Source organism: Stegodyphus dumicola, chromosome 3 (assembly GCF_044657685.1).
Source record: "Stegodyphus dumicola isolate Sdum_Otavi_A_Nest chromosome 3, ASM4465768v1".
Classification (NCBI taxonomy): domain Eukaryota; kingdom Metazoa; phylum Arthropoda; class Arachnida; order Araneae; family Eresidae; genus Stegodyphus; species Stegodyphus dumicola.
The window spans coordinates 16,561,509-16,575,046 of record NC_140770.1 but is presented as its reverse complement, the minus strand read 5'-3'; the positions used below and the strand labels follow the sequence as shown (position 1 = coordinate 16,575,046).

General features: G+C 29.8%; 1 protein-coding gene across 1 annotated transcript in view; it reads right to left on the bottom strand.

The window, feature by feature from the left end:
* Positions 1-13,538, bottom strand: part of beag (IC cytokine homolog beag) — a 56,491-nt gene that overhangs the window by 16,771 nt on the left and 26,182 nt on the right. Inside the window, exons 11-14 of the mRNA XM_035365083.2 lie at positions 12,876-13,033; positions 11,385-11,505; positions 9,231-9,275; positions 2,601-2,665 (exon numbers count right to left, since the gene is read on the bottom strand). Of these exons, the coding sequence (XP_035220974.1) occupies positions 2,601-2,665; positions 9,231-9,275; positions 11,385-11,505; positions 12,876-13,033 (389 nt within the window). The remainder of the gene's footprint in view (positions 1-2,600; positions 2,666-9,230; positions 9,276-11,384; positions 11,506-12,875; positions 13,034-13,538) is intronic.

The window sequence follows — 13,538 nt, the reverse complement described above, 5'->3', positions numbered from 1 at the left end:
TATTAAGTCACTGATGTAAAGCAATTGCTTAAGGTAACATTTTAAGTTAACCTGAAGAATATTTGCACCCATTGTGTGTTGGTACTAGTGACATACAGCCTGAAAGTCAACTGGAATCAGGCAATGGATCTTACCAATGTGAAGCTATGCAGTAAATTTAGAGAAATTTCAAAATTAAATTGGAATACACTAGTGCCTATAATAGTTGTTGGTCACTGGTGACATTAGGTTGAGAGTCACCTGGGCATCAACCCATAGGTTACTACTATAGGGCAGAGCAGTAAATTTAGATAGCTATTTAAGATAAAACTAAAGCACATGATGCCTGTCAAGGTCAGTGCAGTAAGTTTAGACAGATAGTAAAATAAAACTACAGCACATCAGTAATTTTCAGGGTGTTGATCGCTTGGGGTCAAACTAAAGTCAACACTAAGGGAAGTACAGTAAATTTAGGTACATATTAAAAATAAAACAAATTGCTGCTTGTCAAGACTGTCATAGTCACTAGGACATACAGAATGAGAGTCACTTAGAGTTATCACAGGGCTGGACTAATCATTAAGCAATATAAGCATGCGCTTATTAAGACATCAAGGAAAGAAGGCACTATAAAAGGTTCTTAAGAGTATTCAGGAAAGTGGGCACCAAAAAATTTCACATTGCCAGTTTTACCAGGGAATGTAAGTGAAAGAGAGACGAAATGAAAAAACACACGGGCACCAAAATCTTTTAAGTGCTTACGACCTCTTGGAGGTCTTAATCCAGCCGTCAGCCTGTAGGGTTTCCCTTAGCTCAAATAACCAATTATTCAATTTTTTTTTTTTATCTTTCCTGAACTCCTCAATTTCCCCTCATATTTCCTCGCCAGGATGCTAATGTAAAGTTATGTGAAGTGAATATTTAAATGGATGAATCTTGGAGTTTATTCAGAGCATGTTTTCGCTAGCCAACGTATGTTTTGTTTCTGATCTTGCTGTTACATGGAGCTGCTGACATGTCTTTTTGACCATTTGAATAATTATCACACCTGGTAAGTTGTTGAGTGAACATAGTTAAACATAACTTAAAATGCTACTCCAGCACTACTCTTTTTAGACTTGGATTAATTTGTGTAACAATGCTTAATTTCCACAGCAAGTTGTCAGTATTATTGTAAAGCACATGTGCCTTTCTGTTCATAGTCAAAAATAATAGAGGGTTATTTTCAACCTTCTATGATCGTATTATTTCACGCCTGTATGAGAAGTCACCAGGTTCATTAGTAGGATCTAGATTAGTTTATATGGCCAAAGAGAGTTAGATCTTATAAGCCTACCGGTGGATCACTCATATTGAGCAGTGTAGTAAATTTAGACAGTTTTAAATTAAAATTATGCGGAAGTTAAATGGTACTTGGAAAGGTTGTTATTTACAATTGACCTAGAGGTTGACAGTCACTGTCTGTGTGGTCATTGCCCCAGATAGATTTTAAAATAGATTAAATAAAAAATGATAAAAAATCACAAAAATATGAAAGGTTTCAGATTTTAAATTATGTCCAAAGGGACTTTTTTCAATGTTTTGTGTGTTACCTTTATTTATTAAATATCATGTTCTATGTACTCAAACCATAAAATTCAGTTCAACAGCGATATCGCAAAATAATTTTAAAATGAGCATATCTTTAGAATTTCTAGATTTAGAATTTTCGTGCTAGAGATAAAAATGTCCCCCCCCCACCGCACAGTGTTGCCATTGCTCGCTTCGAAATCATTTACTTTGTTAATCAAAAATTCATTGAAGTATTACAAAATATGAAATCGATAATAAAACAAATTTCAAATTTGGCTTCCAGATGCCCATATTCGGATGGAAACGTAAGTTATTCAAAATTGGTAGCTCTAGGTATTATCACAATGTGAGAAACATACATACATTTATGCAGATTCTTCATTATTTAATTTCTTTCAATATAAAACAGGACGATAAAATTTGGTCGCAACAGCATGAAAAAGGGTTCGGACATTTACAGTGAATCGATGCAAAATGCCAAAATAAAAATTAATAGTCTTTCATGGCATATTGCCCCTCTAGAATAATAAAATAAATAAAAAATTAAATAAATTTTAAAATTAAAATGAAACTGAAGCACAACAAAGCCCATCAAAGTTCTTGGTTACCACTGAACTATGGATTGATGATTACTAGAGGTCAATCAATAGGTCACCAAGTAATGCAGTGGAGTAAATGTGAAGAAATTAAAAGATCATTGGCATGAGGAAAAATAACAAATTTAGATAAATAATTAAAATTAAACTGTTGACCATTAAATTCATGGTCTTACGTGACTATCAGGGGTCACTGTCACTGATAAATTATCAGCTTTCAGTTACCAGTGTAGAACCGTGCAATATTCACAGGAAACATTTGTCAAACCAGTGGATGGTAACTATTTAGTAACATAAAACAGGAATTTGCAAATATTTTGTGGAAACTCAATTAAAGGCACTTCTAATGTCTAATTTAATAAATTATGGAAAATAAATTGTTAATTAAACTAAGCATTAATTATTGCTTACAGTTTAATAAACTTAACTATAAACTTAATTAAAATTACTTACAATTTATCCTTAGAACGATCTTCCAGATGTTCTCCATACTCTGAAGATAACAGATTTCCCCACTCCTTCAGAAAAATATAATGAGAGTTAAACTACATAAATACACAAATATACAGACAATAAATATTGAAAAAAAGATTTTCTAATTTAACAAATATATAAAATTTTATGTATCATTTTCACAAAATGTCAATAAGATAAAAAAAAAAAAACTTTCATAAAGAAATATAACAACAAAAAAGCATTTAAATAGTTACTGCTCGTAATTCATGTCACCTTTGGCCCATAAACCAATAACTTTACTTTTTAGTCCATCTTTTGGATCAATAAATAGATCAAATACATAGTGTTACAGATTACAATAAGAGGTCATAACTAAGGATTAGTACCATTAATCATTTTGCTATAAATTTAAACTACCATTAACAATTACCAAGAACTAAATTCTTTTATATATATATATATATATATATATATATATATATATATATATATAATTACACAATGCATTTTGCTACACAGAATTATTTCTTATGGTATACATACAGAAGGTACAGTAAAACTCAGCTATCCAAATCACTTATTCCTTTTCCTAGGATAAATAAAGCCTACTGTTAACTTGATTACATGTTTTTTAATAGAAGCCCAGAAGCTTAGATGCCACAATGTTTCTATTACAACTAAATTAATTGCCTCTTCATATATGGTATATTATCTTGCAACATGAAGCAAAAGCAAAATCAGTTAATTTTTACTAGCTTCTTAGTATTTAGCAATAATTGGTTGTTTAATTTAATTGAATAAAACTTTTTTATTACCAAGTTTAAGAGGAAAATAAAAATAACTTTTTAAATTATTTCACTTTTATGAAACAAAATACAACAGAAAATTAAAAGTACCTCTCTTGCATTACAGAGTAGATATTTGGCAGGCCAGAGAAAAAAAAGATAACCCCATTACCTAGATGCCTATTCAATGATGACTTGATCTAATGTACTTTATCGTGAGAAATATTTAATTCCTTCAATTAAAGAGTAACCTTCCTTACATCCAACTTTACCAAGAAAACAAATTTGTGCTTGTCAGTCTTAACTGTTCGGGTTTACTTGATTTTACTGAGATTGGATAAGGAACAGACCAATAATAGTACAGACACATGACACAGTGGCCAAAATTCTGGGAATATTTTTCTCCCATTGTTTTGCTGCGGATAGGTCAGCAGTGTTGCTGGAGCTTTTCCTGCCTGGGGCAGTCTCCGAATTTATCATCCTTCTTGTTACATAAACAAAAAACTAGAAAAATGTCAAAACGACGTACACAAAAGTAAATTAATGCTTACTTCTAAAAATTTTTAATTCCAACATTTTAAATTTATAGTACGATTCCCCTTTATTTATTTATTGTTCTCAAAAAGCTCGATGACACGGCAGATGTCTTACTCGCTTACAGTTACTGTGGGAAAAGTTCTCAATAAAAAGGATTGAAAAGGACCGACCTTCCACATAACACCAGAAACTGCTCTGCTACCAGTAGGCTGACTGACCGGCAGACAAAATTCATTTGCTATATAGACCAGGGGTTTTTAACTGGTTATACGCGTACTACTGGTGTACGCAAGAAAAAAATAGGTGGTTTGCAAAGAAGTAAAGTATTTTTAACTATTAAATTCAAAAATTAAAACCCCAACATCCTGATTGAGTTTTTTCTCTAACACTCGTAAATTTATGCAATCTGAGCTTTGTTCAAGAGTGATGGAACTGAAGGTTTTCAATTTTTGTTTAGATGGTACGCGTTAGTCAAAAGGTTGAGAACTGCTGCTATAGACTATTGATATGATCAACAAGAAAGAAAAAGACAAGGCACAAAGTTCTTGTAATTATGACATCCATGTATTTCTTATGACATGTTATATACAATTAGCAATTATGATATTATGGTATATTGTCTGATGTTTTTATAAGCATATAGGATCTGTCCAATGAATTTAAGATGATATTATATAGGACTATCTTATTAAATATAAGTTACTTTAATGAAATTTCTTTGTATGACATATTGTTCATGTGATCTTATATATTAACAGTTCTAAGGAATTATTGCATTTTTGCATGGAATAAGTAGTTATCAAATCCAGCCGGCAACTAGAAGATATATGGTTTTAATTCTAGCATACGCCCATTGATTTCTCATATTATGGAGATGACAAAAAATATAACTTAACAGCAGTATCCAAACTAAAATGTGAAACAGATTTGATCAAAGAGTTAATGGTTTTCCTCAGTCACCCTTATGTAGGAAAAAATGTAAAGAATTATCAAATTCCCCTTTACATGTTCTTGCGGTGTAAATGGTTAGCACATTCAACAGACAACTGGAAGATCAGCGGTTCAAGCCCCCACAAGGGAATTGTTGAATTTTTTCTGCTTCTTGTCTGAATTATTTATTAACAGATAAATATGTTTACTTATAACAACATTTTAATGATTATTCATTTATGTGGCTACTTATGTTTTTGAATAATTTTAGGAAATTATCGGATAAATACTAAGCCACATTATTTTCAAAGAAAAAAATATTAACCAATGAATAATTAATTGCAAAATTCTACTAAATTTTTCTCTCGATCTCCAAACGAATAGAAAGACAAACATATGAATTTACATATCATTTACACATATGATTATCAATATTACACAGTATGGGATAATCAGCACTTCTGTAAAAAAGTGAAAATGAGCAACGAGTATTTTATCATTCTGACATATTAAAATGTCATATATATGTGTGTGTGTATATATATATACATATGTAACAACATAACAGAAAACTCTGAAACAAACAATATGCCTTTATAATATAAAAACTGATAACGATGGTATAAACAGTTAATTCAGCTTCTTCTCTTTTTTGTTTGAAAATAAACAATTATTATTTATTTTTTAATACTCATAAAATTAAAAAATATTATTTCATGAAGAAACATCCAGTCTTTCAAAATTGTTACATTAGAATAATAATAATAATAATGTATCATTTTACTAGAAAATCTTAATACTTAGGAATAAGTTATACAGTTACAAATTATGTATAAAAATATTTTGTACACAGATATTCATTACTATTAGTAAGTCTCATTTAATATATGTCAAATGATCACAATAAATTTTTAAAACTCAATCCCCTCTCATTGTTATAAATTTTAATTATTTAACAATTTACTACTAATAAATAATGAATCTGTATGAAAGACACAATGACCACTTAGTGATATATGAAAATATTTGGTCACCGTGTTTTCCAAACACATTCATTATTTTATACCCCTGCAAAAAGTATAAACAGCCTTTTAATTTAAACTTGTAATATCAATATTTTATTTAAAAAAATATATTAACTATCAATAATTAGTTTTAAATCACAATAAAAATAATTCATAAAAGTATAATAATAATTAAACAAGTTCTACAATTTACAGCTTTATAATCCTCTTACGTATATATATATATATCGAATCAGTCTATAAGTTCGTGCGCATTAAGAGTATGCGTGGAGTTCACTATGATGCATTTACTAAAACAATACAATTTTGAACATGTTGAAACTTGTCATTGTTTGACTCGCATATTATTCAGTTCATCACCAACTTTCGTAAATATCAAACGCATTTTAGTGCCCATAGAAGATGAATGTAGATAATCAGTACAAATGTGCTGTGCTACTTTTTTATTTTTGTGTGGTGAATCTGCCAGGTTTGCAGCGATAAAAATTAATAGTGTACATAGTGAACACACTATTAATGTAAGGACTGCCCAGAAATGGTTTAAAAAAATTACAGTTGGAAAAAGCAGCATGATGAACCCCGTTCAGGACATTTTGAACTGTTAGAACCAAACCAAACGATTCATTCAGAACTTCATAGTGAACAACTTTGCCATCTAAACTCAGAATTGATAAAAAAACAACCACGATTAGTGAATATCAAGAAAGTGTTGTTTCATCATGATAAGGCTAGACCGCATACGGCCCGAACAACGCTGCAAATAAATAGTGAATTTAATTGGGAGCTTTTGCCACATCCTGCTTACTCCCCAGATATTGCCCCAAGTGATTTTCACATATTTCGTGCCTTATAAAATTTTCTACTGGGGAAAAAATTAAATTCTAAACAGGATGTACACAATGAACTTTCAAGTTTTTTTCATCAAAACCAGTCTTTCTACAGCAATGGCATAAAAAAGCTGCCTGTAAGATGGCGAGACATTGCAGATAATGAAGGAAAATATATAATTGATTAAAATGTTAAACTGTGTGTTTTTATATTATTTAAAAATTTACCAAAAAATGTGCACAAATTTATGGACTGACCCAATATATATATATTACAGCAGTGTGAATTTTGCTTAATAATGAAAGGCATTACTTACAGGATTCACAACATTTTTCATAAGACATTCAAGTGTTATATTTTAAAATTAACTTAATCTTTGTTGTACATAAATCAGTTAGACTCTTCTCAGATGTATTTACATTATTAATTGACGAAAAAGTGTAGAAAAATACTTTATGAAAAATTGGAAAAATGTAATCTCTTATACTGTAAAAAGAAAGATATATTTCATTTCCGAAAAGTATGAACAGCCTTTCTTCCTTTCAATACGTTACTATTTTCTGAATATGGCTATAAATACTCTCTCAGCTCAGAAACTATTATTATGATAATAAATTTTGGCAGTCTGAAGTATGAAATAAAGTCATTTTTGGGAAGAACGAATGCATCGTTATGTTTTCGGAAAACTTGATGCCAATTTAAAGATCTTCAGCTGTATCCTTCATTTATATATGAAAAAATTAGCACCAAAAACACATACAGAGCTGTGATGAACTTCCTGCCATCAACTGCCCAGAAGTATGAAATAAAGTCATTTTTGGGAAGAGTGAATGCATCGTTACATTTTCGGAAAACTCGATGCCAATTTAAAGATCTTCAGCTATATTCTTCATTTAAATATGAAAAAATTAGCACCAAAAACACATACAGAGCTGTGATGAACTTCCTGCCATCAACTGCCCAAACCTAACTGACAAGGAGGCAACCATTTTTCTTGTGTTTTCTACCAATTTTGTACTTGTAGAACATGCAATGTTGGATAAAGCTGGTTTTTACTAGTAGCGACATCTGGTAGGCAACAAGCTGAAGACCACACTCAGAGCATAAAATAAGTATCCTGGATGAATTTGCTGTCCCATACGTTAACGTACCTGGGGTTTTATGTACTCATTTTTCCCCTTCTTTTATTAATTACATTTAATTTGAGAGGAGTACAGAAAATTTTGATGTGAGACTAGCTAATACATGAAGTGTGTATGTTATAGTTATAGTTGTAAAAAAAGAAAGATATATAATATTACAAATATTAGTACTTTGTTATTATAGCGGCTTCCAAAATTTAATCGTTAATCAACTGACATGTAACATGTAACGAGGTATAACATGCGGAAAGATTTCGATAAGATATCTCATTCAAGATTGATACGCTATTCAATCTTAGCGAGCCGCTATAATAAGGAAGTACACAAATATCAAACATATAATATATACATAAAACTTCAAAAATAAAAATCACGTCTTTCATTCCTTTTCTTTACATTTTATACACTGTATTCATCAAATATAAAAGAGAAGGTAGCAAAAGTAAAATGTAAAACACACCTACTTCAACTTATATAATCACAGTTAGCAGTTGAATTTTTAGTAGAGATTTATCTTTCAAAACCAAATACAAAACTTGTATCTTTTTTATGTAACCTAACTGAGTATGTAGTCTTCTAAACATACATAGTTTTCTCTGATAAACCTAAAAAATTATTACATATTCCAATAATACATAATTCTTTTCAATAATGCAAGGAGATTTAACCACCCCAATAAAATATTTTTTTTTATTTCATGTTTCATAATCTTGGGACACATTTCTGATATCTATTAGCTTATACAACTCCTTTCCCCCCAAAATTAAAACTTGTGAACAACAAAGCTCAAATTATTCACAAACTCTTATTGTTGATTTCATTTTTTGTAATTTTAAATTCTCTTACTAGCAGCAATTATGAAAAGATGAGCTGCCCCAATTTATCTGATGCGCTTATATTTTAAATCTTTCAGCAACCTCTCACTTCTATCCTTCAATCATTGATTCAACATTTGAAATATTTCATGAAGACTGCAAATTTATCATTTTCTTAACAGGTGAATTTAATTCTCGCTTTGTTCTTTCTCCCTCCTGTTTTAGCTTTACATTTAATATATATTACTTTATATAACTGGATTATGCTACACACATATCTGCTAACTTTCCTCACGCTGCATCATTAATAATACTACGCATAAATGATCAAAGCTCTTTCAGATATTAACCTTTTCTTCAGTTATATCAACTACTGTCATGAGGACACACAATACATTTTATTAGTCAAAACTCAACTGACTATGCATTAGCTACAAAGTAAAAGCTATAAAACTTAATAACTTTATCATAATTTTAAAAGCATGTAAAAATTATGAATCATGAAACGAAAGTTTGCATTTAAACCAAATCAAGGTTTCAAAATTTCATCAAAAGTGCTACTTACATTATTAATGCGATCACGATGCTTGTCTTCTCTTCTTTTTTCTTCCTTAAAAAACGAGAGGAAATCCGATTAGTATATCAGTTTTACATACGAAATAAGCTCATCTTAAGTTAAGATATTCATAAAATACTCTTAAATAAAGTAAAAATGCTTCAATTTTTAGTTAAAAATAATAATCATTGCATTCTCAGAAAGTCCTGTCTAGTGGGGACCGTCGCTAGATGTGATAACCCCTTAACTAAATACTATGTAGTCTTTTATACATATATATTTTACTCTGATAAACCTAAAAAATATTACGTAATAAAATAATACATAACTGTTATGTCGCTAATCTTATGTAATCTTGGTTTCTTAAAGTATTGCATTGCTCAAGAAATAGTCCAGATATGAATCAAATTAAAAAATTTGAAATTAAACATGGGAAAAGGATGAAGAAAAAGGGAGCAACTAACGAACTGCAATCAATCTAAAGCAGTGGTAAAAAAATTTTACGGCAGTGTGACTCCATAAAAATGAGTCAAAGGGTTGACCCTTCATTGCATACCGTTAATTCAGATTTTATTTTCTTGTTTATGATTTTTATACATTTTGTGATCCCACAATAAATTTTGGTAAATCCCATGTGATTGACCCACAATTTGAATAACACTGATGAACTGATCTAAAGCATTATTCAAATATAGACCAGGAATATATATATACTATTTAGATTATAAGATTTTAAACAAATGGATGCCTAAACATCACACTTCTCAGAAAAGGAAAAAGTTTCTGTACAATGTGTTAATTTATTAATATATTGAAGCAAGTTAATGCTAAATCTTCTAGTTCAGAAAATTTCCTCTTGAAGTCTAATTTGACCATGTCTGTAAAAATTAACCGCTTCCCTTATAATTAAAAAAAAAAAAAAAAAAAACACCCATCAAATTTTTTAAATTTGATTATTAAATACAAAGAAATGAAACAAAACACATAGTTTTTAAGTTGAATTTTTAATATTTTACAGGTGTAAAAGCATTTAATTTTAATATTAGTTTACTATCCCAAGCTAACTCGGGCAAATGAAGAAAGTTAAATATTAGTCTTTGTATGATAGTTTTTGAAACAAGGGACAACACAAAGTGATACCAGACATTTTGTACATTGGTATCTGCTCTCGTTTTTTACTGGTTTACCTCTGGAATCTTTTACGAAAGCACAGAGTACACTGTCTCATTGGATTTGATTTTTTTTCAGTAGCAGGAAGAACATCTGGAAAATGACCCCCTCTTCATAATCACTATCTGAAAAATCATCGCTTTTGCTATCTTGCATCATCACCATTATTTAACTTTTTTCAACATAACTATCCTTCTTTATACATTATTGATAAATTTTGCTTCGCCCAAGTTTTCTCGGGATAGTAATTAGCTGCAATATATACGAATCCGAGATAACTCGGGATAATCAGGCAAGCGGTTAAAGGATATTAAAAATATACACATTACAGTATTTAACTTGATATTCCTGTACATGAAATAAAATTGGAGCTTTAACTAGATGGCTGGTTGCTTCCCAGCAGGTATAGTGGTTAGTGACCCTGACTACTGTAGTGATGGGCTCGGGTTCGAATTTTGGAGAAGGCATGATTGTTAACTATCCGTCCGTTCAAGGAGACAATGGTAAATTTGCCCAGAGTGCTCTATATGGGGTAGTGAGATATATTTTCACAAAAAAGGAAGGATACACACAAACAAACAGACCTTACATGGGCCTCAAATCCACACCCATTTTGGGTTAGCAGTCAAAATCTTTTCTGATCCCTAAACCTTCTTTCCAGCCAGGGCAATGATTATGATTTCAGTATTAAAAATGCAAATATTTCTAAAAAAATATGACATTCACTTTCTTGAATAAAGTATGATATAAATTTTGAAAAATAGAAATTATACATTTTAAGTCCTCTAAAACAATTATTACAACACAGAATGTTTTTCAGTTGTTTATACTGCATGCATTTTATGTACCAGATGTATTTATTCTATTCTTAGCAAAATTTCCTTTTTATCATATACAATTTTATATATTTTTTTTAAATAATTTAATTAGGCAGAATACACTTATCATTAACCTTAAAACATAATAATGAAAAACTAAACTTATGACTCTTACATCATTTTTGGGTTTTTCAAAATATGATTTCCTCTTATCGGTTTCACCAGCAGAGCTTTTGTCTTTTGTTTTGTTTCTCTTTTCAAGCACAGGCACATAATCACCAATTTCTCCAAATATGCTAGAAAAACACATATAAATATTTTAGAACTTATATACTATTATTTAGACTTATTACTTATACTATTCTATTTTAGACTTACACACTTTTATTTAAAAAAACTTCATGCTTTTTAAAAGCACGAGGGAAAAAATGAACATGTACAGAACGTGTTCGCATATTTTTGTAATGATTTTGCGAAGATTTATATATAAACAAACCTTACAATTTTATTCTCTAATATGTTCAGTCTGACAGCCATCTTGATTTTTAAGATAAAAGTGCTTTTCTCAAAACATCAAGGTTGATTTTATTCCATTCCTCCTTCACAATCTTCCAGAGTCCATCCAATGTTTTGGGATGCCGCTGATAAAGAGCTTGTTTTAAATTTCCAAATGCCCAGTAATTCATAGGAGAGATGGAATTTCTTCTTTAAAAATAGTTATTAAAATATATCTGATTTTAATAACTATTTATAATGATGATATGAATTAATTAATTTTTTTTTTTTCTATTTGTCTTATTTTAAGTTTTCTGTTATAAGAGAATCCAGTAGTAACCATAAAACCTTTAGAAAAACTTTCCTTGTTATCTCTGAAGCAACATATTAAGTATTTTCCCCCTCTTTTTCAATAGTAAATCAATCTTTTTCTATTGCAATCAGATAAGTATCAATTGTAATTATATATTTCTATTTTTCACCTGCCAAACAATTTTTGTACAGCAGTCTGCACACATGTCCCTTAATAACATTAACAATAACGATTAGTGATAATTAAATGGAACTAAGCAAATCTTTTATAAAACTTGTAAAAGCTGGAACAAAATAACTGAAATTACAGATTTTGGATCTGCTTTGGATATTACTATAAAATCATGTTATAGATGAGAAAGTTAGGAAACTGAATGACAAAGTTTCCTTAAAACATACAGCAAATAAAATCAAATTGCTTTTTAGTTTTGCCTATTGATGCAAATCATTATTTTACATCATGAAATGAGTGTATTGCTGATGAACATTCCTATAAGTATTTACAAGCAGGAACATGATTTCAAATGTCAAATTATATCATTCTCAGTAATGAAATGTTATGCCAAAAATTATACAGACAAAAACATTTAAATTTTAACTAAACTGTCATTACCTTTCACTTATATTACTATAAGTTATTATTATTATTTTTTATGCTTCATTTTCATAGTTTGTACACCCACTGTAAATTTTCCATAATGGAGACCAGACCACTGAGTTAATGCTTATAAATATATATTTAGAAAGAATTTTTCAAGATGTAAAATAAAATACTCATTTTGTGTTATAAATTAGTAATATATTTAACCTAATCTTAATGAGAATATTTAGTATTTATTGAATTAAAAAACACACACACCTGTCATCAGCAAGTTTTGGCCTTTTAGGATCTTCTTCTTTAATCTTTCCCTTTTCTCGTTTTTTAGCTTTCTTATTATGCAAGCCTTGTCTCAAGTACGATAAAATCTGGGTGAGCTTTTTGATTACTATATCATTAGTTGTAAGTGTTGTCTGAGACTATAAGAGGAAATATTCAAAATAAATTATTAATTATACAACTATTTAATTTTATATGCATTTAATAAATATAAGATAAATTTAATAAATATAAGATAATTCTGATATGTAGTGAAAAAGTACAAAAAATATACTTAATTATTTTTTTAGCAATGATATCAACATTTTTTAATAAATTATCATTGGTATCAATAACCAATGACATTATGTATTCTAAAAACAGTTTTAAAAAGTTAGTTATCTGCGCATTGCTTAGCATTTTACATATATAGAATTTAGACACATTATCAAAATGACAAGAAGGCTATGAGATTCTCGGATTATACTCTCTGGGAGAGTGGAACAGCGAGCATAACTGGTGTCCGGAGCAAAATTCCTTTTTGGAGCCCCCCCCCCAAGAAAAACATAGTGATATGATGAAAATCTTGTTTGGAGACCATTTGGCGAGCCAGGGCATCATACACCCCCTTGCCCCACCACTGCTCTGGGAAGCTCTCAGTCAAAA